The 24,626-nt window shown below is 38.6% G+C and overlaps 1 protein-coding gene across 1 annotated transcript; it reads left to right on the forward strand.

The window, feature by feature from the left end:
* The first annotated feature begins 14 nt into the window (after nt 1-14).
* On the forward strand, nt 15-20,925 carry map3k3 (mitogen-activated protein kinase kinase kinase 3). Its single transcript, XM_079252857.1, has 17 exons — nt 15-1,206; nt 4,830-4,909; nt 5,599-5,720; nt 7,068-7,108; nt 7,565-7,664; nt 8,926-9,039; nt 9,252-9,372; nt 10,142-10,275; nt 11,398-11,471; nt 11,679-11,746; nt 11,935-12,030; nt 12,132-12,293; nt 13,594-13,742; nt 14,884-15,015; nt 16,478-16,607; nt 16,758-16,935; nt 18,789-20,925. Exons 2-17 carry the CDS (start codon nt 4,906-4,908, stop codon nt 19,015-19,017), a joined length of 1,854 nt encoding a protein of 617 aa, XP_079108983.1. The 5' UTR covers nt 15-1,206; nt 4,830-4,905; the 3' UTR covers nt 19,018-20,925.
* Nucleotides 20,926-24,626: the final 3,701 nt, after the last annotated feature.

The raw sequence follows: 24,626 nt of genomic DNA on the forward strand, positions 1-24,626 counted from the left end.
GGAAAGCCAGGCATTTGGAAAACAATGGCTTCCACCTTGGAGAAGGGTTTTCATGACTTGTTGGGAGCGTAAGAAGCGGATTCCGGTGACGATATTTGTTCTGTCAGGAAGTTTGACGCATTCCGCTGAAGATTATTTCTTGCTTTGTTTTGGTTGTGAAAAGTTGTTGACTGGTGTTGCTTCCAGGAGCTGTATCACCGACTAAAGACTGTTTTTTACTCTGATTTTCAACTTTAGTTTGGCTTTCACATGAATGCTCCAGGATACGCAACTTTGTAGTTTACTGTTTCTGCGAAATCTAAACATCGACGGACTTTATTCAGCTCGGGTGACGTAAACACTGGCCAAATAGCAGATAGAGTTCACATATATTAATGTATACCGGTACAGTTTTCTCTGCCACTGTTCTCATTGTGTTTTGTTTCAGCCCAAATCGTCTACAACGTTGCTTTGTGAATAAAATCCATCTGTGCATTTGCTTTGGGCCAGGCCTAAAGACTCTCTTTACATGATCACGTTTATATCCTTATTAGTGTTGCTGAAAGATGCATTTATAAGAAGTGCAGTCATAACAGAAGACAAATCTCCACCCAAGCGTATTTGGATCCATACCTGGCAACACAGACTAGAGAAATCTGCAAAGTTAGCAGGAAGAGAAGCCTTAAAATCACGGAAATCGGACGGTCTTTTCCCGTTGGCGAACCGTGCGCACTAATGGATTTCATACAGGCCACTCGACTTCTGCTGCACCTGGTCGGGTAGTGTCTGCTCCTATTCACCTCGCCTCTCTGTCTGAAAACACACACTTCCAGCGAGACTTCTCAACATGTTTTGGAAATGTGTGTTTTCCAACGACCAGAGACTGCAGTGGCGTAGAAGTTTGACTCTGGGCCCCAGCTGGACCAGTTAGATGTAGCCTTTCCACTGGAACATTTTCTGCGTGGCTCTCACCTGGAAAAGCTGTTATTGTGTTCACGCTTTTAACTTTCCCGTCAAAGAAGACAAACCCCAGGAGGGTGTGTGTGGGGGGGGGTCAGCCCCGCCATGGCGCCCTGTTGCTCGTACCTTTGCTCAGGTGTGTCGGTCTAAATCAGGACAACCAATGGACGCGAGCAACAGCTGGACATATTGCGTCATTACAGCAGCGGATCGCCGGTGACCAGGCTGCGTGAGGACGTTCGGCCTTGTGCGCACCTGAGAGGACAGGTGAGGTGTTTGAGCAGTGCACGTGCAGTATTGAAAGGTGCAAGTTGTGTTAAGTTCATGTAATATTGTAAAATCAAGTAAAAGAAAAGAAATGGGACATTAAGTTTAAAATATATTAAGAGTTATATCTAATAATACACAAGAACAACCAAGTTTCATCAGTCACTGATCAGCTCTACCTTGAAAATGTCATAACTTTCCATTTGGAAAACAATATAAAATACAACCCAGTTAGACTTTCAAACAAGTCTGCATGCCTACCTTTTTACAGCAATACCACTTGATTTACACTTCAAATAACTTATAAACAGTGTAGAATAATAAACAAAATACTTTTATTTGAAGGATGATTAATATGAGGTTCCTGACATTTGGAGCTTGCAAGTTCATATTCATTCTCAGGAAACTACATTTCAAAATAGGTAGTCAAATACAGGTACAATTAACATCACAAAAACCTTAATAATACCATAATAATTATATTCTTTGATGAATTAAGTAACTGTTTTAATTGGCATATTCAAATAGTTTATTTGAGTAAAGTTTAAATAAAATATTGTCTTGAGTTTATTTGCATTATTGCTGTAAACTAAATTCACATGTACTGAAAACTTTTTTTATTGAATAATGTTTAGGTGGTTAGGCCTCATAGCATGAAGGTCAATCCTTGGCATGTTCTCCTCCCACCGTCCAAAGACATGCATGTTAGGTTAATTGGTTAATCTAAATTGCCTATGTGAGCATGAGGGGCTGTTTGTCTCTGAGTGGCCCTACAATGGACTGGCAAGTTGTCCAGGGTGTACCCTGCCTTTCGCCCAAAGCCAGCTGGGATAGGCTCCAGCTTCCCCACGACCCTTCATTGGACTAAGTGTTAGGATAATGAATGGATGAATTTATGAATGAGATATTTGACTGATTTGAAACATCAGTACTTGGAAACAGAACAACAGAGTTAGTATCTGGACATAATTGATCTTATTACCTCCTATTAATTATCATTCATGTTATTAGAGTGTATTGTCAGACTATTTGTGATTTTTTTTTTGCTATATTTAGATAAGGTATTGAGGTGAGACAAATTAGGTATGTGAAAATGTCACAGGTGATGCGGCCAATCAGATTGATACCCTCAACTCCTCCTAGAGTCTTCCTGACTCCACTCAAATAGACTCCTAATAATTCTAAGCCCAAGCCACTGATTCATCGTGTGGAGGTGCCTTCCCTTCAATGGGAAACTCAGACTGGGTAGAATGAGTTATATTTTGACAGGATATACTCAATGCAACCTTAAACAAGGTTGTCTTTTAGAGCTCAAAACTTTTGCATTTTTTGACACAGCCACGGAGCTTAGTGAGTCAGACTTCTCTCCTGAAAATGTCAGCCTTTCTTTATATTTCTACACACTGTTTTTAGTATGTGAACAGTTTGATTGAGCAGGAGTTTCAAAAGTCAGAGGCGCATTTTGACTCGTTTGTATTGTGAATGCATACATTTCAGCGTATCTTCAGTTGTGAAAACACTACAGAAGGCTTTTTGAACCTTAGTGTTGCCAAAACAAGCACTGGTTCTTTGTTGAGATAGCAATATTCAAATGTGGTGGTTTTCTCTAAACCAGAAGCACATGTGCACCTGAAACAAGAGAGACATCAGGCTGGGGGATTTTGCTATGAAGCCCCAAGTCCAGATGCATCCCAGGCCTGGGACAGAGAGGAGTGTGGCTGGGAAAAACAGCCTCAGACTAAACAGCTCTCAAAGCAGACAGAGTAGCGAGGGTAGAGGAAAATCCTTGTAAATCCTGCTAGTCCTGGAAATGTGATACAAGGAAAATAAAGCAGGCACAGCTGACTTTATTGGTTAAGAGCAGCCTTGTTCTCGATTGAACAACCCCCAGTTAATATATGGGGAAAGAAGGGGGATAGCAACAGTAGTTGTTAGTGTTTACAGGTGATGACAAGTTGCCCACTAAGTTGCACCTTTACTGATGTGTTTGGAGAATAGTTCATCATATTCAGAAGATCGTGGATCTATGCTGCCTCAAGTGACCCTATAGCGATGAAACTGTGAATTTAAAACTCCACGAGGCTCATGATATTTCCTTGGAAATAAATTAGCAGAAGAATTAAGTTGCTGGAGTTGAAAGGCTTTGGTGCCTTCTCTGTTAGCAGGGCAGTATGAGAGAGGCTGAAGCTTTACAGCAATGCAGCCACGCTCTGTCGACCACAGACGGACATGCCCAGCATTCCTGTGGGTGATTATTACCCAGAAATCCACAAAGTCAATGAGCTGCCTCAGGTGCCAATGCTGCATACTTTGTTTACAGAAGTTTGCTGCATCTTTACTTTTCTCTGAGACAGCACTCTGACTGCGAAGTTAGACAGAAAACCTCTTTTGCAGCCTCCATTCTTAGACAAGAAGGCCAGAGAACGCTCTAGTTTTTTGGCCTTCTTTGACCTTCAGTTTTTCTTTTTTTTCTTTTTTTTTTTTTTTTGGGTCACAGTTACATTTAAAGTTAAAATATTCAACTTATTTTTTTACAATAAAAATTAATATCGATGTTTTCTTTTAGATTATATTTGGAGGAAAATTCTAGTGCATGTCAGGGTGAAGCATCATATCTCAGTGTGTGGTCTCAAGTTGCTGAAGTTTAGAAGCCAAGTTAAGAGCGTGGTGAAAAGAACCAAATTCATCATCAACAAAAACACAAGTTGAGACATTTCACATGTATCTTAAATGTTTTACACTCAATATACAAGCAGCTACTCTAGTTTTTATCTTACTTTAAGAAGCAGCTGCTTATTAGCTAGACGATTTGCAGGAACCCATAGGTTTTCAGGTCCTCAATGTTGCTGGAATACAGCATCTCTTTATTATTCTGCCTCTTGAATTAGCTTATTTTACATGTTTTTTTTGCTACAAATTTTACAGAAACCCTTTCCACTGAAGGAAATGCCTCAGTCTTAATTTTTAGGCTTAGTTATGTTGCCTATGGCACACCTAAGATAGAATTTTTCAACTTTTGCAACCAGAGCTGTTTAAACTTAGTAGATATTTAAAATGGCAGAAAACTCATAAAGAACATTCCTCCCATATTAACAGAGCCAAAGCCATTGCTGCCAGTGCAGCTTGAATTTCAGCCGTTTCCAATTGTCATTCTTTCTCATGGGCAAACACACAACTTTGCATGCACGGCACACATTTTCATTCACTCAGAGTTTTAGTAAGAAAAAAATCCAACAGTCTGTACTCTGCTAGTTTAGGTTTTATGCCAGCAAGAACCCTAGCATGAGAAGGGGTTTGTGCTGTAAATGGAAATGAGGCTCTCTTGACATTAAATACTATTATGTAAATTGAACATGTATGTATGAAGACTGCAGCACAGCTATTTTGTTACGCCAGCCTCCAGTTATCATGATTCCTTTTTCTTACCAATCGCTTTTTCAGCTGTCATCTTGATCAATAAAGTGCTGATTTCAGGGCTGAGGTAGTAGAACACTGACAACTTTTGTAAGACTGACTGATAACCTTTGTCATACTGTCATATCCTGTATTGCTCAATGATTCACATCCTTCTGCCTTGTCTCCAAAAACATTAAGCTAATTACTTTCTGCGTTTACCATCACAGGCTGTCGGTGGTTCGGTTCAGCAGAAACAAGACTCTGTCGACTGGTTTGTGGACCTTGTACGCAAACACCACCACAATGAGTAAGTCTGATGTTAAACAGACATTTACTGCATAGTTTAGCCAGAACACAAGATTAAAACTGACACACACGCACACACCAGAAAGCATCCCTGAGGACAAAGCCTGTGCAATCTGCTGCTCCAGACTTTGTCAGGTGAAGGATTGGTTTTTGGCATTCTTGAGATGGGGTCTGGTTCCCTCAGCTGCCTTGGGGCTGTATGATGTCTGTCCAAGCTACACAAGGGGAATGTTTTCTCTCTGTGAGTTAGCACAGCCAAGCAGAGCTTGCCCTGACATCAAACTTGGGAACAGGCATATCAGAAACACTGCACTTCTTTCCTGCCCAACATACCCTGTCACAGGATAGTCTTAATACAAGTACAGATAAAGATGACAGGCAATTCGTCAATTATCTATCTATCTATCTATCTATCTATCTATCTATCTATCTATCTATCTATCTATCTATCTATCTATCTATCTATCTATCTATCTATCTATCTATCTGTCTGTCTGTCTGTCTGTCTGTCTGTCTGTCTGTCTGTCTGTCTGTCTGTCTGTCTGTCTGTCTGTCTGTCTGTCTGTCTGTCTGTCTGTCTGTCTGTCTGTCTGTCTGTCTGTCTGTCCCGTGCCGTGCCGTGCCGTGCCGTGCCACACACACTAATCCAATCTAATCTTATATATTTCATCAACTCACCATTGTGTCCAGATGAGAGGCAGGCTCTCCACTCTATAATGAAGGACTTAGTTGCCCTCCAGATGACGCGGCGCCAGCCTTTATTGTCTTTTGATAACGGCAAACCAAAGGCACCAGCACCAGCAAACAGACAGGTACTGTCTCAGTGCATGACAATTTCATTCGAAGATTTTCGTCAGACTGTAATTACACAAGTAATTAAAATGTAACATAAATGCTAAATTATATTCTTGATTTTAGTGTATCATGAATCATAAGTGTAGATCTGAAAAGAGAATAAGTCAGCCTGATAATGACTTCATGAACATCTGCCTGTCATATAGTGTCCCATCAGAGTATCAAAGATACTGAACAAAAATGTTAAAAAGCATCAGTACTTTTGCCTTTAGTCCTAAATAATTCAGGTTAATTCAAACCCGAATAAACTAAGGATAAAGTCTTCTGTCCAAAAGGCTTTTCTTGTCATGTTTTTGATGAAAGACTCGCTGCAGAAGGTTTGAATAATCCTCAAGGTTTTTGTTTTTTTTTTATCAGCCAAACAAAGTGTAAATAAAAAAAAGCTGGAACAGAGTTTGACGACAGACTGGTGACTGCTGTGGAGGACTGAACTGGCTTTAAAGGATATGTGGTGATTGTGGGCAGGTGTGTGTTCATGAGGTTGACCAGGTGCAGCTATGTAGGGAGAGGGGAGGATAAAGTCAGGAAGGCATTTCCAGATACAGTATATGATGAAAATTAACACCATTTAAATTAAATTATCCACAACAAGATGCTAAATTAAAATTATTTAATGACTGAGTAAATGCCTAGAAAATGATTCTGTCAATCCTACTTTCTAGAGGAACATATAAACCGTCATGTGGGTTCAGCAATACTGTAAAAAGTATTTCTCCTGACCGATGGGACCTACTTGGTTGATTAACATGGCCAAGTCACAGTCGACACCGACAGCTTTGCCTCTCCTTGATTTGAAACTGATCATATTCCCAACTGGATGTAATGCCACAGGGATTTTTCCAGTTTGCACTTTTCCCATCTGTTTTTGTGCAAATTTAACAAGTGGGAAACAATTTAATAGGTGAGTTTGAGAGGTGCTCAAAAACATAGTTTGCTACCTTTGGCTCGGGCCAAGCTAGATGATATCCCAGTTTCCAGTCTGAGATAAGCCAAGCAGGACTGGCTCTTGCTTGATGTTTACTTATTAGTCAGGAGCCACTGTTCTCATGTAACACACTCCAAAAGGGCAAATAAAAGTGTATTTCTTGAAAAGTAGACGTATTCCAGATTTTCCACCTGAAGCAGATCATCCTCTCTCTCGTAGTATAGCCTCAACTATCCTTAACTAACCCAATGGGTTCTCATAAAGGATGAAGTAGTGAAAGAGGCCTTGTCAAGCTTTGTGTGAGATCAAATGGGGAAAACTTCACATGTCTAAGTCAGTTTTAAAGCACTCTTTGAGCTCATTTCTCTGTTTCTCTCAGGACGATGTCAGGATAAAGTTTGAGTTCTCAGGAGAAAGGAGGTGAGTGTAGTTGGCCTTTATCTAAATCTATGTTGAGTGCATGTGGATATGTCTGTGAGATTGTATAGACATTGTGCATACACATACATTTGCACACATTTGTGTACGGATGAGATAGAGGGCAGAAACATATACTGGAGACATAAACATGCTCACTTAGGCATGCTGAGTTTGTCACATGTTCCAGTTCATGAGAAAGAGCACACACTCCAGCACTTAAATGTGACTGGTATGTAAGCTGGAGAGTGGAAAGGGAAAAGACTGTGGTTAGCATGCGGCTGCCAGCACAAACCACAAATATTTAAGGTGTACTTAGAAGAATCTGCACACACTAAAACAGCAGCTCGTGTATTTTGTTTGCACATGTGCATGAAACTCCAACACAGTTTCCGTACCAGGTGGTACAAATCTCTTGTAATCTGTCTGTCTGTGGGATTTCTTACTTTTTATGTGCAGGATCTTGATGTTTGGAAGGCCTGTGCAGTTCGAGGAAATTCAGCAGAAAGTCAAGAGTGTCTTTGGCCAGCAACTGGACCTGCATTATATGAACAATGAGGTAAAGTGGGGCTTTTTATTTGTGCTTTGCTGCCGATCAGTTTTTTTTGCAGATTTGAAAAGGGTTGATTGAAATGCCATGATTAAAAAACAACAACAACAAAAACAGCATTTCTAAGGTGACATGATGCAGTTCTTGCTTTTCATAGCTTCAATTCACTAATAAAGAATTAGCTTGTAGTCTTTGTGTTCTTATGTTTTGCTCTTCATTATAACAACACATTATTTGATATTTGTTCATTACATGTTTTTATACTTTATAAACTCTATCAAATAGAGCATATTTCTTTAAAAGTGTTAAAGGTCAGTGCTACATGTAGAAATGAGTGAAGCAAGGAGAAGGAAAATTACAGGCTTCTTCAAATCACATGTCAGACATGTGCCATGGCCATTTGTTTCTTCTGTAAAATGTTGTTTTTCAAGAAGGTTTCAAGCTTAAAAGGGAAGTGATGAAATTTTGCAAGACTGAAACACTATAGAAAGTGATAATGTTAAAAGGTGTTCACCTTATGTGTCTTTTGTAATATTAATTAAGTAAATTTATCTACAGCTTTGCAAATGGCCACTTAAACACACACACACATATATATATATATATATATATATATATATATATATATATATATGTATATATGTATATGTATATGTATATATGTATATGTGTGTATATATATGTATATGTGTGTATATGTGTGTATATATGTATATATATGTGTGTATATATGTATATATATGTGTGTATATATGTATATATATGTGTATATATATATATATATATATATATATATATATATATGTATATGCATGTGTGTGTGTGTGTGTACATGTAGATCAGAAGAATACCTTGTTTTATTTACTGTTTGTCTAATTATTTCAGTTATATTTTTTTTGTCTGTGCTCACAAGCGATTCATCCAGTACAACCGAGAAACCCCCTTTTGCCACCCAAACATAGAAATCCCAACCTAACTGTGGTTATATGAGCTATGAAAAGGTTCCTGCAGACGGAAAACATCCTATATGTTCCACTGCATGCTGTATAAGCATGTGTCGTCATGTCTGCACTGCATATGTGTCCACACATTTCCCATAACCATTGCACATTCCTGCTGACAAATGTTCTTCTGTGTTTCCCCAGTTGATTAAATATTTAGGCATTTAAAATTGATCATTTTGCTTTGTGAGCTTATTAATCTTGGCATGCACTTGTTGGTGGTTGTTGTTGATTTTGCGTGTGTGCATGTTTGTTCTGTCTCTCGGCAGATGTCCATCCCTCTGCGGGCTCAGGATGACCTGGACAAGGCAATTGACTTGTTGGACCGAAGCTCCAACATGAAAAGCATCAGGATATTGCTTCTCACTCAGGAGCAGAACAATGTGAGACACACACAGATGCACACTGTGCGTGCATTTGCACCATCCCATTACGCCACTGCGATTTCCTCACTGAGGAGTCACATTGTGAAAATACCAGCTCTTGATTCACATGTTACGCTAACGGGTTTGCCTTTGTGAAGCAATTGTTTAGTCATGAGTGAAATCCTGTTCAAACCTCGCCTTCTCTGTTCCTCTCTTACCCCTAACCACAGGCTTCATCCCCTTCCCATCATGCACCATGTAAGCAGGTGAGGATCAAGTCCTCCCAGTCCACTGGAGACGTCAGTACAGTGTACCAGTCCTCCGAGCCAAGGGGGCGCCACCTATCAACTGGTACTTTCATTTAATTGTCATTAAAAATTTAAATTTAACTGTGTGCAACATTTTTCACACTGATTAAAGTAGATCTAGACATGTTTTATATCTCAGAGGCATAGTTTATTCCTAAGAAGCTGTTATAGTGCTTCTATGTATTTATGTATTCATTTTCAGAACTATTTTGATTTCCCTATCCATAGCGTACACCTTCCGCTGCTCTGTTTTGCTTCCCTTTTTTATGCAACAAGTCCTCTTCCTCTTCCTGTTCATCATTACTTGACAAAGCTTGCTGGACTGCACCCAATCAGATTATGGCATGCTATTAGTGTGCTGGTTTTGATTTTTTTGTTTGTTTGTTTGTTTTACCTTAAAGACAGGAGGGCCTTTGAGCTTCGGTTTATACCAGTTGCAGGACATGATGCTTAAAGCTTGTTTCAGTCTTTTAAACCAGAATATCAGCAATCAACACTTTAACTTGTGTTTTTTCTTTTTACTATTATTTTTTAATGTGGCTCAGAAGGGACACAACTGCATCACAGATTGCAAGGAGTGTGCTCTTGGGTTTTGCTGGTTGTGCTTTTATACTGTCCATACTTCTGGAAAACTTGGTAATTTGTCAGCATAAGAAACAGATTAGAAAAAATCTAAAGTATGTCATTTAGTTTTTGTTTTTTTTGCATATATATTTCACTGAAGAATTTAAAATACATTCTCATACGCCAATAATACATGCAAGTCCAGAGGACTAAATATCTTTTTCCTAATTTTTATCTTATGTGTCCAGGTTCTCAGAACACTGGGAGAAGTTCGCCGCCTCCTGGTTATGTGCCTGAGCGCCAGCAGAGGATTGCCCGCCAAGGTTCATACACCAGCATAAACAGTGAGGGGGAGTTCATTCCTGAGACCAGTGATCAATGCGTGAGTCCTTACTTCAATACTAATCCATTTTCATCTCTGACATGGTTACAAGCCTGGAGAAGACAGGCTTAAGCACAGCTTAGAGGGGTGCTATTATGGTATTTCGAGTTTTCTGAGCTTTCTACAGTGTTACAGTGTTGAATCCTCATCAGACATGTGAACGACACTGTTTTTTATCACCTAAATGCATGTTTGAGTTTGAGTTCCAGCACGCGCTCCGTTCGGTTTCCATGGCGATGAAAAACGCTTCGTTTTAGAGAGTTTTTTCTACTTGGAAATCCTTGTGACGTCCTGGGGGATAAGGTTCGGTGATTGGTTACCTTCTACTGGTTAACAAGGGCATGTACAAATACATCAGGCGGGTGGAAAACGTTGGATAAAGTTATTTCCAACGATGGCTGGTGAGTTTACCAAAGAGAGACATCCTGCTGCATTCCTTGCTGTGGGTTGCTGTTTTCCACTTCGTTTTCAGGGTCTGATTCAGGTTCCAACATGTAGGGCTGTATGCTATGTGTTGACATTGTTCATATGAGCCTAATCCTTCTGTTTGAGATGTTACAATGACGGCGAAAGCAGTTGTGGTGCGCGCTCCCGATGTAGCACGGTGGCGGGGCTTAATGCGGAAGAGTCTCAATCCACTCGTTTTGCCCACAGGCTGATCTGACAGCCTACGGAGAGGGTCGGTCTGAAGTAAATAAAGCGATTTGTGACAATAACTCGATCAATCCCAGCCCTTCTGGTCTCAGAAATAAAAATAAATTAGCCTGGAATGCACATAATAGTTCCACTTTAAAGATGGGGGAACCTGCAAGTTTAATTTGTTTAATTTTTACCCCACCTTGTTTGCAAGGTCACCAAGTTCTGCTTTAATGAAGTTTTTTGTGTTGTGTTTTAGAATCTTGGCTGATACAGAGCGATTTAAGGTTACATTAAGCAACTGAATGCATTTAGGGAAATAAGTCTACACAGGGATTCAGTCATCCAAACACTTCTAGTGTAAATTTGCCAGACAAAACAAACAAAAGTTGTTTTTTTTTAATGTTTTTATTTTTCTATGGAACATGTGAACAAGAAACACATTTGCATGTACTTTGATCATGTTTTTTATTTTGCTCTCCACAGGTGCTGGATCCCTTAAGCAGTGCAGAAAATTCAGTTTCTGGAAGCTGCCAATCTCTGGACAGCAGCTCTGACAGGTGACACATAAACCCTAGTGTAAAGAAAATAACATTAATGATTTTTTGTTGCCAGGAAATTGTTACTGCTTGTCAATTTTGTTATCTTTCATTACATTCCCATTCATAGAATTTGCTCAATTTGAATGTGTATCCACATAAAACGCAAGAGAACAGTTTTACAACGAGAAACATCTTTTGCTCTTTTTATATTCTCCTGTCTTTCAGCCCCTCAATGAGGAAGTCTCGTATGCACAGAGCTAAGAGTTACCCAGATAACCGCCAGGAATGCTCAGGTGAGACCTAATTGCTCATCTTAAATAATTACTAAGGAAAAAAAAAGTTTGTTTTTGCACTAATCATGTTACTGTAAATTATGTTTGATAGGCTTACAGTAAAATTTAGTGTTCGTCAACTGCAAGCCAAGCAAAACTATAAATTATTGACCACACCGACTGACCTTTGAACCTTTGTGTGCTTTCAGACAGGGAGAATCATGTATATGACAGGGTAGCAGGAAAGGGAGGCACCTATCCTCGCAGGTACCATGTTTCCCTGCATTGTAAGGATCACAGTGAAGGTAAGACTAATGATATTTAAGTTGCATTTATCAATATCCCCTTATTTACTCCCTTACTCCCATCCATTTGTTGTAAAAATCTTAGCCGCTCTTTTCTTCAGGTCGTCGAACATTTCCACGCATTCGTCGTCCCCATGGAAACCTGTTCACTCTGGTGCCCTCACGGCGGTCTCTCAACGGCAGTGAAGAAAGTCTGGGCAGCTGGCAGCTGGTTGATGCACAAGGCCGACTGCGTCCCCAGGATCGTTCTGTTGCCCACAAATGTGAGTAGCCTACTGGTCCAGTTGAACTGTTAAACTCCCACAAACAATCTTCAGCATTTGAGTATGAACACTAATAAATGACACCTGCCTTGCAGTTTTCTCATGTTTAGTGTAACACCCCTCGGATTAAACACAGACACAAGGTGTTCTTCAGTTACTGGCATTTATTTAGTACAGATGTGCCGTAAACCATGCCGTGAGAACTGTACAAAGACACAAAAAACATTACATGACAGACAAACTTATAGCAATTATGTTTCATAAATGCAACAGGTAGGAATTCAGCTAAGAGAAATGAAAACAACACAAGATGACGCATCTTATTGGCCGCAGTAAACAGAAAGGGGGGTTAAACTAAATCTTCGAGTGCATGAATCCCAAGCGATGATTGCCGTTATTCAAACATTTCTTCTTCTCTTTAACAGGATCTCATGCAGCCTCTCGTCGCTGCTCAAAGAGCACCACCAAAATATATTTGGACTTCAACAGCATTAAAACTTTGGTTCCCCCTTAAATATGAAATGGCTCTTAAGCGGCTCAATACAATTACAATTGAAATAACATGAAAGAAATTTCTTCTTAACAAACGTATATTGTAATTTGCAACTCAAATAATCAAATAACTTAAACTGCCACTGATAGCAGCTACATACAGTCACAGTATAAAAGGATTAGTTCATCCAAAAAGTAGCTATGGATTAAAGTAGAGAATATATTCTGTAGGACTTCTTTCCAGGATGCAGTTTGAATTTGTGTCGCTTTGGTTTGGATCTAACGGAAAGACAGTCATGAAACTGAAAACACAACTGTGGTCAGGCCTTAAAGGGTAAACTATAGCATTAATGCAGCATAATTGCCAATTATTTCCTTGTCAGGATATGGTTTCAGAAATTAAGACAAGTATTTTGACTGAAGACATCCTGAAGATCAAAGTTGCCTCTCTGATTTAGAAACAAGGTCCAGGCTGTAAAGTTATAGTCAGAGGTAATAAAAACTCTTCATTTATCTTTTTTTTTTTTTTTAAGAAAAACCCTCACATTATGTAGAAAAAAAAGTTACAGTGTGGTTCAATCTCAATGGAGAGATGTAATTTTAACCTTGCATGCAGCACGCAAGACTTGTACATGTTCAGTTTAGCTTACATAACAACTGGAAGGAGAAGTTGTTCAAAACTTGTATCCTAAAGGGCAAACGTGTGAACAGCTGTCTGTATCAGATGTTTCTTCAAACTTATTGCATTTTCATGTAAAAGACAGATGACCAGCTGAGTGTGTGTCTTTTTTCTTTTTTTTTTTCTCAGCTCCCAGTGCTCCCCTGACGTGGCGTCGAGGGAAGCTTCTTGGCCAGGGTGCATTTGGTCGGGTTTACCTGTGTTATGATGTGGATACTGGGAGAGAACTGGCTGCCAAACAAGTCCAATTTGATCCCGACAGTCCTGAGACCAGCAAGGTGAGATGTTACAGCTGACCTTCAACCATTTCACACTGGATTTGCCTTTTCTTCTCCCTGATGCCACTTATTTTTACAACTTCAGATGCAGTAGACATAAAAGGTCATTAGATATGCATGCAACACTCATGTTACCCCTGGTTACACATAACAAAATGTAACTGTTCCTGTCTGTAAATGACATCCCGTTGCTTTGACTATAAACATCATCAATGTAAACATTCCTGTTATTTATTTATTCTTGTTAAATATAAAGTTCATCAATGAGTAACAAATCTACTCTAATGTCCAGCTGTTAATGCGCCAAGAATGAGCTCATACGTTAATCTATCTGGGCCATCGTCCTGGAATGTAGATAGTTTGTTTGATCGGCCCAGTATGGGATTAATGAGTCAACCATCTTTAAAACAACTTTACTAATAATCCAGAAAGGAACAAACTTTATTTTAGTCCTTGACGCAAAAATAAAAGTCAATCTGCCGGGAAAAAATGAAATAACCAAACAAGTGGAACACATCGTAGAGGTTATCTTTCCACCCTCTTCCCTATTTTTATATCTTTTCCTGTTTGCTGTAGGGAAAACATGCACCGTCACTTCCTGTATCCAAGAGGTGCTGAGTATTTTTGTGATGATGGAGGTTGACAGGTCAACCCTGCCTTGACCTCCGATCGACATTTCACACCCCACTCCAACTCCCAGCTTGTAGCAGATGTGAATCAGTTTTTACACTGAACGGGCCTCTGTGTTGGGACTTTGGGATTACTTTATGTCTCTCTAACTTCCCTATCTCCTCTCTGTCTCTGTTGTGGCCTCATTCTCTGAGGTAAACACAGGAACTTGTTTTGGGAAACTGTGCTATCGGCTTTCATTTAGCCTCTGCTTTAGTTTTTGCCTTTTTGGCAGACTCCACATGAGGTCAGAAACTTCTGTTTGTCTTTCCTGTGTTTAGGGTTTCTTGTGTTTGTGATCAGTCGTAAGTAATATGATAAATTCTGAGGGGATTAGTCAAAGCCAAAAAATGCACTTTGTGTGCAAATGAAAATGAATGAATGAATGAAGGCTGAAAGATTCATAATTCACTGGTTAAAGCTTTCATTTCCTTGCAGTGTTTGTAATGTTTTTCTTTATGTTTTGCTGCAGGAAGTCAGTGCTTTGGAGTGCGAAATCCAGCTGCTGAAGAATTTGCATCATGAGCGCATCGTTCAGTACTACGGGTGTTTGAGGGACCACAACGAGAAGACCCTCACTATTTTCATGGAGTACATGCCGGGAGTGAGTACCAGCAGTTTTCCTGTGGCAGGTTCACCCAGGGTTCAGAGCAGTCACTGGTTTTGAGAGTTTTTTTTTTTCCATCTAACTGGAGTCTGTCTGCGTTGTCACATTGTCTGTGTTGATACTGTAAAAAGACTTATTAAAATCTGACAACTCAACTAACACACCTAATGCACTTTTTTTTGTATTTTGTCAATATTTTGATTATTATTCCTGAAACTAGTCAGAAAATCTGTCATGGAATTTAATAAGATAAAAGTACTTTTTTGTTTACTTATAAGCATATTTAGTTGTGGATACTTGAACTTTCACTTTCATCTTACAGCAGATATATCCACTTTCTGTGGTACTACATTTCTACAATGTGTTGCGATACATGTTGCAGTCACACCGCAGGTGTTATGAGTTTTAACTTATTTTATGGTTCCTCAGAACGCTGCAGAAAATGCCTTTTAAAAAAAGGGTCCGTTTCTTAGCTTCTATGAGCAAGGAGTTTTGTGCGTCCTATTCACACCCTTCATATCTTTCCTCAAGTAGTCAGTTCACTGATCTTAACACGACATGATGCATGACACGTTGTATTTAACATGCTGCAGTGCCTGCAACACCTGCACCTTTAAAGTTCGCTTTGCTAGAAGGACTACTTTTTCTCAGCGTACGCCATGACAGGATGAAAAAAATTATTCAATTATGTGAAGTTTCTTTTATGCAGCGGTGTACTGGCGAGCTGTCCAGGGTGTACCCCGCCTTGCGCCCAAAGACTGCTGGGATAGGCTCCAGCTTCTCCGCAACCCTTAGTCTGAATAAGTGGTTAGGATAATAAATGAATGAGCTTCTTCAATGGTTTCAGTATGTAACTGTATTATTTGTAGGAGAATGCATAGTCCAGTGGTCATTACATGAGTCCTTTAGGGATTTATGTGATCAGTAAATTTGCTTTGAGCAAAAGTAAAAGGTAAAGTTTACTTTTACTTTTGCTCAAATACATTTTTCTCTGTTTATTTATACTTTGACTTTTTTTCACCACTGCAGGTAAGACATTGTTTTGTTCTTGGCACATAAAAGTGGTGTAATATAGACACTGGATAATGTTTTTAAAGCAACAAAAATGAAAATGGAGGCAACAGAAATAACACTTGGTGGCTGCTTAAATACAGCAGTTAGTTACTTTTCTCAAAAAAATAAATCTATTCATAAAACATAATATTGATGCTGTTTCTGCTCTTCTAGCGTTTCTTATTGTTGTACTTTTCTGTTGCACAGCTGCACGTTTTTCTTCCCATGTTGGTTTAGATTTCACTGACGATTAACTGTTTATATGGAGTTTATGAAGTTGCTACACTTTGACCCATACAGAGCTGCTCAAAACTAAAAACACAGATGGAATCAGATATGAATGATGATAAATGATATCAAGATGTCGGTTTGAATTCTTCATTTTGTTCCTTTTTATTCCTGTCAGGGTTCAGTGAAAGACCAGCTGAAGGCCTACGGGGCTCTGACAGAAAATGTGACCCGAAAGTACACAAGACAGATATTGGAAGGCATGTCCTACCTGCACAGCAACATGATTGTACACAGAGACATCAAAGGTAACATTGTTAAACTGCAGAGGACTGAGAGCTGTCATTTTTCATGCATTAATGTTTAGTTGTCAGTTAGGAGCTGGGATGTTTGGGTTTCTCACGTATGAAAAATGGTTAATGAGATTTCATATTTTCTGTGTTAACCGTGGCTCTCAGGTGCAAACATTCTGCGGGATTCAGCAGGAAACGTGAAGCTTGGAGATTTTGGTGCCAGCAAGAGGCTTCAGACCATCTGCATGTCTGGCACAGGCATCCGCTCTGTGACCGGCACCCCCTACTGGATGAGTCCGGAGGTTATCAGCGGAGAGGGCTATGGCAGGAAGGCTGATGTCTGGTGAGAGCAGATCTGTTTCCTGCTTTCTTAAACAGATGTTGCAGACTGACTGCATATTGTAATAAAACATAGCTGCACAGGTAGTGTGAGAGTAGAAGCTGTGGAGCTGGTGGACGGGCTTAATGCTGTTGCACATCAATCCACAATTGTACACAACAAGATTTTATTCTACACTAAATGAATTAGGTTTATTATTTCTAAGTTGTTAAAAAATGTATATTTAAGCAAATACTGTTTTTGTTACATAAAACAAGGCTAACTTTTTAAAACTCTTCTTTAAGTGCTCTAGTAACAACGAAAATTTCAGATGTTTTTTATCTTAAAAATCTTATTAACTCATTGGCTGCCAGCCATTGCTTTAGCAGAGCGCTCCATACTGGCGGCGTTTTGGCTTATCTTTCAGGACCCACAGAATCAGTTCTGATACTAAAGATAAAGAGGACCGATTTGGATTGGTGCGTGCGTCAGGCGTCTTTAGGGTGCACACTCAAAGCATGTTAACAACACGTTGGGTGCACGCTGGGGATGTTTTGACAGCCAAAACCACTTTTCATTAACAGAAACCGTGAAAACACCAAAGCCTTCATTCTTTTATGTATTTTGGCATCTTTGGCAGCCAGTGAGTTAATATTAGAAATAAATGAAGTGGTGCTAAAGCCTAATATACTGAACCTGAAATTTAAATACAAAAAATAAACAAAAAATGAACACACTGAATATTAAGCCTTGATCAGTAATTATCTGAAAATAAGGCAGATTTTCTACATACTTAAGCATAAAGGTGAGAGACGTGTCACCAGCTTTTCATTGAGGACACTTAAATTCTTTTGTGTTTTTTATTGCAATAGTGGGGAGAAATCTTTAACAAATGACACAATATTAGCTTTGATTTTTGTAAATTTCAGATTAATTTATAATAATGAATGCATGTGAAGTGAATTCTATCTAAATAATTTGTTTTTTCTGTTTTATTTGTGCTTATATAGATAATGTCTCTGTAGTATCGTTTGTGTGATTATTTTTGTGTGTATACTGTCTTTGTTTTATAGTTTTAAAGTTAAAGCTACACTCTTCCTTAAAATTATTTATGCCATATACATATAAATACATGCTGCTGCTGCTGCTGCTACAGCAACAATATCGTTCAAGGAAGAAAGGAAATGTTGCTCATTGCTGGAATGAAGCTAAAGCTTGTAGCCTCTTGCTGACAAACAAGCACATTCAAGCCATGAGATATTATGGCTTTCTGTATCAGAAGTAGAGGAAATAACTTGACAGTTTGATTGACAGGAAGTCTCTTAGTAGTAGCAGCTCAGTTTGAAATGAGGATGTAGTTTTAGAACATGCAGAGACTTTATTGCAAAACAAAATTCAGCCAGCAAAACATAAAATTCTAAGACTGGTGGCTGGCAGGTTGAGACACGACTGTAGAGCAGGAAAAATACCAATGCGGTTGATACACTGAACTCTCAAATTAAGTTGTTTTTGTTTTTAAAAGGAGCAAAGAGTCCACAGTTAGTACTATTTTACCCCTCACAGAGTAGCTCTCTTTATGCTTTATGATCAGATGAATGGTATGACTGGCTACATGCCAGTTAAACAAGTTTCTACATATATGGTATGCTTTGGATTCTCAGCCCAAGCTGCATCGAATTATGCTCCCAAGAGGGCTTGTACCTTCCATACAGGTGGAGGAAGTCCTTCACAGACAGTAATGAGAGAGTTAAAACTGAGAACATTCCTCTGTGGCATCGTTGTTTAGGTATTTCGGCTAAATATGTAGTATTTGTTTCAACTTATGTGACACCACTGCAAGATACACTGAAGTAAAAACTGTTGTGCATGTTTTGCAGGAGCCTGGGTTGTACAGTGGTTGAGATGCTCACAGAAAAACCTCCATGGGCTGAATATGAGGCAATGGCAGCCATATTCAAGATAGCCACCCAGCCGACAAATCCACTGCTTCCTTCGCACACCTCTGACCAGGCAAGAGACTTCATCCGGTGCATCTTTGTGGAGGCTAAGCACAGGCCCAGTGCTGAGGAGCTGCTCAGGCATCCCTTTTCCCAGATTCTGTGCTGAGACCTGCCTGGTTTCTGAACTTTAACCATGGTGTCATGCAGAAAACCTGCACAAGCATCTTCCACAACAGACATTAGATGCAAGAGTGATTCAAATGCCAGCTTCCACCATGAAAGGGGTTTAATCTCTTCTAAATAAATCCAAATCATGGACTCTCTTTCAGCTCACTGCTTCTAAAGCAGGGGAGTCCAAAGTTAGTCACTGTTCTGCAGGTTTTCACTGTGTCTCTGTTTCAACGCACCTGACTTACATTGAATGGATCCAGCAGCCAATGAAGTTCTGCACAACGACTGATTGATTAGAGTCATGATGTATGAAAAACCTGCAGGCTTGTGGCCCTTGAGGACCGGAGCTGGACACCTCTGTATTAAAGTCATCAACATTGTGTGCTCTTATAAGAGTGTCCACAAGGGGGAAACTCATGTTAAGTATTTGATGAGCTTCAAATACTTCACATATAGAGCAACTCCAGAAGCATCAGTATCAAACCATAGTTTATGCACCAGTTGTGACCACTCCTGTGTGTTCAGTCACTCCTTGTGTAGTCACACAAAATACCTGCAATCTTTATAATGTCGGACATTTGAACATTTAGCTGTGCACCATTTTAAGCTTCAGCAGACATAAAGCTTTGTTAATGAACAAAAAAAAGTGGTTTCAAACCTCCAAGTCCTTTTTTAAGCTATTTGAAAGAATCAGTGGTAAAATTGTTGAATTTTTTTCCTTCAATATTTTTGCCGTTTTGCCTTGTTTTGTCTTTTGCTGCACTGTGACCTCTGCTCAGACCAGCCTTCTTCCTCTTATTTCTCCTCAGTTTTTATAAAAGTTATCAGCTAAGAAATTGTCAAAACAGGGAAAAATAACAAATGATCCCATGGACTTGTTTTCAGTGATATATGAAAGTAAAGCAGATGATGTTGGTGGTTATAGTTTGTACAATCTCACGGTGTTTAATTGAGCTAAGCCGTGATGACTTTACCTGTTCATGTGTGTCTGACCTGAACTTCCCTGACTAAAAGGTCACGCCGTAACGATCATCTTAAATCAGATGCACTTTTATGTAAAAATGAATGTTATGGGGTTTTCTTTAAATTAGTTTTTTATATGATTTTATTTCTTTTTTAAAATTTTATTTATATCCCCATGCCATTACAAGTAGATATTATAAGGAGATGTGTATGTATAAATATATTTTTTATATTTAGACTGTGTCAAATCAAATGATACTATGAGCACATAGGGTTTTTAAAAGGAAAATGAAAGCAGCTGGTTTTGCAGAAACAATTGAAACAAGATTTTTAAATGAGAAATGGGTGAAAAACGAACTCTGGCTGCCTGGTTCTTTCTCCAGTGCAGATTTTTTTTTATTTTCTATACATCCTTATCTATGCAGTGTTGTCTGACAGGTTATAAAAACCTAGCATGGTCACTTTTTTCTGCTTTGCCATCTCCCAGGAAGACTTGTGAATGAAAAGCTAAACTAGCAAAGCAAATCCAATAAACCGCAGGGGATTATTTTTGCATTTGTTTAATCTCAGTGTTATTAAAAACATTACTATGGGATGTTTGTGAGCCAAAGACAAGCAGGATCCAAGCCAGTGTTGTATGTCAGAGTTCGCTCTTCTACCCAAACAACGACTTTGTTTATCCCAGGGTTCAGACAACATATCCAGTATTAAATGGTTCTCTGGGCAAAAGGCTTGCTGTTGTCGTAAAGCTAATACAAAAATGTTCCTATGGAGCTGCCACATACTAATGTAGCCAGACAGTATTTAGTGTTGAAATTGACGCAGTTATTATAAAGGAAGAGACCCTGGGATAAGCAAATGATAACGTTAGTTGTTAGAAATCTGTACATGTAAATGTATAATACTTATCATGACAAGACTTGCAGTGCAAAGTCTAACGTATCAAATTTATTTTACAGTAAGAAAAGAATATTATGTTATATTTTTGTTTATATTTCATGTCCTCTTTCCAGATCAAATAAATTGTTTTGAAATTTAAATTGTGTTTTCACTGTTGTCAGAAACATGGGAAGACAACGGTCTCTTGTCCAGCCTCAGTGAGTCCTGTAAATGAAGGGAAACAGGACACTGAGCTCACTGTTGGCAGTAAGAAACCGTTTGATTGATGGACTCAGTCCTCCTTTTTCTCACTCCCTCATTTTATCTTGTCCTCTTTTTTTTTTTATTCTTTCACTCTTCAAATGAGGAAAAAGAAGACAGTCACAGGAAGAATATATTCCTACAGCTGTGTCTGCCTGTGAGAGGGGGAAACAGACCATCAAACAAAGAGCCTTTATTATTTTTTTTAAATGGTGTGATGCTAAATTCTTTCCATGCTTTGTCTTCATTACATTTTAATTTTATCCCCCTTTTCTCACAAGGATGACAAAAAATGATCAATTTAGTTCAGTTCAATTCAACTTTATTTATACAGCGTCACATCACAGCAATGCCATCTCAACGCTTTACAGACAAGAAAAAAAGACATAATGAAAGCCAATTCATAATAGCCTATATAAGGAAACCAACAGATTGAGTTGATCGCTGTTACAGTAGAGTTATTTTTTTCCTTGGTCCTCAAACTGTGATTACCTTGTCTAAAATGTTAAACATGTGGTCAGTCACATTATCAGTCCTGAACCAACACAGGCACATAACCATCAACAGGATCATATTCGGCACATACAAGGTTGACGGATGATTAATCCTACTGACATTGATTTGACATATGATTGAAATGGACTGTCAGTGAAGTGTTTTATCACTGAATAAAAGGATTGCACTGAGATTTTATAGACTCATACCTCAGTTTAGACTATTTTAATAATGAGCAAATTAGAAGAGACAATGAGCAGAAACGAAAAGAAGAAAAGATGCACCAGCTAAAAAAGCAGCAGCATGTGTGAATATACCTCTAATACCATATGACTTTCCCACCTACAGCTAATAAACAAATGCTAGCAAGAAACATAGGATAATCTAGTCTTGGGGTACATCAGTTCATTTTCAGTATCATTTTGATACATGTTAACTTGCTAATATTAGCACTTAGTTCATAGAGCAGTGGTCATTTAGTAATACTTGGTTATATTCTATTAGATAAAAAAACAAAACACAGCTTGCAGTTTAGGTCTGCTTCTGTGTTTGTGATGTGCTTTGAGTGCTGGGCATTCAGATCTGTCTGTGTAGTATATCTGGGCCCCCAGCATTCCTGCTGACTGGCAGACTATAGCTTCAGGCCTGAACCTGCTCAGACCTCTTTGTAGCTATGCACTGTTTGGACCTAGTGGTGCTGAGTCATAAAGCTGACCAGTCTGTCCCAGCTAAGCCCCCCCCCAATCGGGCCTCCAGTTTGACTGGCACTCAGGAATTCAGCTGTGCTTAATATCTCTTAAGTGTGAGAGGTCCAAACTTGCAGTACCAGCGGTGAAAGAGATATTCCTTTGCTTACTTGTGTTTATTACAAGGCTTCAAACACCGACTCATTTTTCATTTGTTTTCAAACCCTCTGTACTGTTTATAGTTAAGTAAGGTTATATTGTAAATAAATAAGATCGCTGGCTCCATAAACCGAAATGATTATCCCTCCTTAAAGGTGCAGCGGTTTTATCAGCAGCTGGAAACTCACACATAGTCTTTATACAACGTTTAATAAATGTCTATGTCTCATCTAATGTATATATTTGAACTGAACGTTAACTGCAGTTGATCATTTGAGCAAATTTTGTTCAGTCCAGTTATCCAGGGATACAATAAAAAGAACTACATATTACATGCTGTGTTCTAGTTAGAGTAGATTTTGTTTAAACAGAATAAGGCCCAGAAATAAAAAAATTAATTAGATCAAATACTAAAGAGCGGGATCTGTTTCCCCATAAAAGTGAGTCAAGTTTTAGACTTAAGTTAAACAGGAATGGTTCAAAATATAATTCTAGTTGATTAAATTTCTGCTCAAGATTAGTAGCGACTAACTATGCTGGGAGTTGTGAGGTAACAAAAAGTTGTTTTCTGTCCGTTTGTTTGCTTGTTTTTTTTTCTTTTTTGTTAATTTGTTTTTTTATGTCAAAGATCAACTTACACGCATCTAACAGAAAGAGTCATTTCTTTTTATTTAGTTTCTTTTTCTGCTTTTATGTGGTTGACCAGTTGAACTTTTGCAATTCTTTGTGATATTTTCTTATCATTCCACAGCTCTAGACCAAAATGTATGTTGTCTAATGTGAATTAAAACATTGATTATTGGTATTTATAAAGTTTAATTTAAGCATTTGTATCTATAGCTGGTTACTATTCTCATTCAAGGCATTCCTCATCTTTAATTTACACCACCTTGATGTATTGAGGAAGGTGGAGCTGAGACAGTCATGTTTTCTGCTCACTGGTAAGGACTTGGTTTGGTATGTGGTCATTTACATCCAGACATCTGTGAAGTTGAAGTATGGTACTTGAGAGGGTCACATTAAATGTGGTCATCAAACATATCTGGCAGTCACGTTGCCTTGGCCTGAAATCAGATTAGTTGCATTAAGATTCAGTCCCACATCTTTTTTTATTGTCTGTCCTGCAGATGAGACAGTCTCCTCCTGTCAAAGACATCTATCAGCTGTTTGACTTGGCCCCTCTGTGACTCCTTGAGCAGGGAGGGAGGCAGAGAGCTACATCCCTATTTTCACACTCTCTCTGTGTGGATGTTTAATCATCTGGACGTATTACCTCAGTGACCACATCTAAGGCAACGGCAGTGATTGTCTAAAAAATCCAGAGGGGTAAGACAATTAGTGTCACCATAATGATGCAACCATGCTATTAATCCTTAGAGATGGAGCCGCTTAAATCAACAAATCTCTGCCAGATTTAGTGGGCCATCTCGTTTAACCTCTATTAACAGAGACCAATTGGGATTCAAGACACTGTGTTGATGTTTTTCTTCTTGTACAGCAACAACACTCAGAGCTCAGATAGTAAAGGCAAAGACTTTAAAGGCTTTATTCACTGTCTCCTAGTGCCACTGGTTTCCACTCTCTGTGACTTTATGACCCAAAGAAATCCTTTATGTTCCACTGTTGTTGTAGTCTGTAACAAAACAGCAGCTAACCATGCTTCTGTGCTTTTAAATGTGATTTTTACACAATAAAATACAAAAGATATTTCTTAATGTTAAAAATTTATAAAATAAAGATTTTTTTTCCAAAATTGGATATTGAACTTGACTATACAGAGGCTGGTTTAAAATAAGAAAATTGAATATAAAATTATGAATTTATATTTTTTATCTTTGGGAAAAAAATTATAGAAAAAGAAGTGACAGTGGTGCCTTTCTTCTGACTCAGATTTAACTACTGATAAAACATAATTATGTACTTGAGTTTTTATCACATTTTTGCATGTTGTCAAAAACTGTGTTAAAACTTTTTAGTTTTTAAAAAACTAAAAAGGAATTGAACATTTGGTTTAATTCTCATTGTGATGACATCTGCTAGGAAAACAAGTAAGGAAAAATGTGTTTAAATGCTCTGATGTAGCCAGCCACGTGGTTGTCAAGGTAATGGATGAAAGGAGTTTTGTAATGTAGCCTCCGTTAGTCATCTTGAAGTTCAGATT

Source organism: Telmatherina bonti (assembly GCF_933228915.1).
Source record: "Telmatherina bonti genome assembly, chromosome: 14".
Taxonomy (NCBI): domain Eukaryota; kingdom Metazoa; phylum Chordata; class Actinopteri; order Atheriniformes; family Telmatherinidae; genus Telmatherina; species Telmatherina bonti.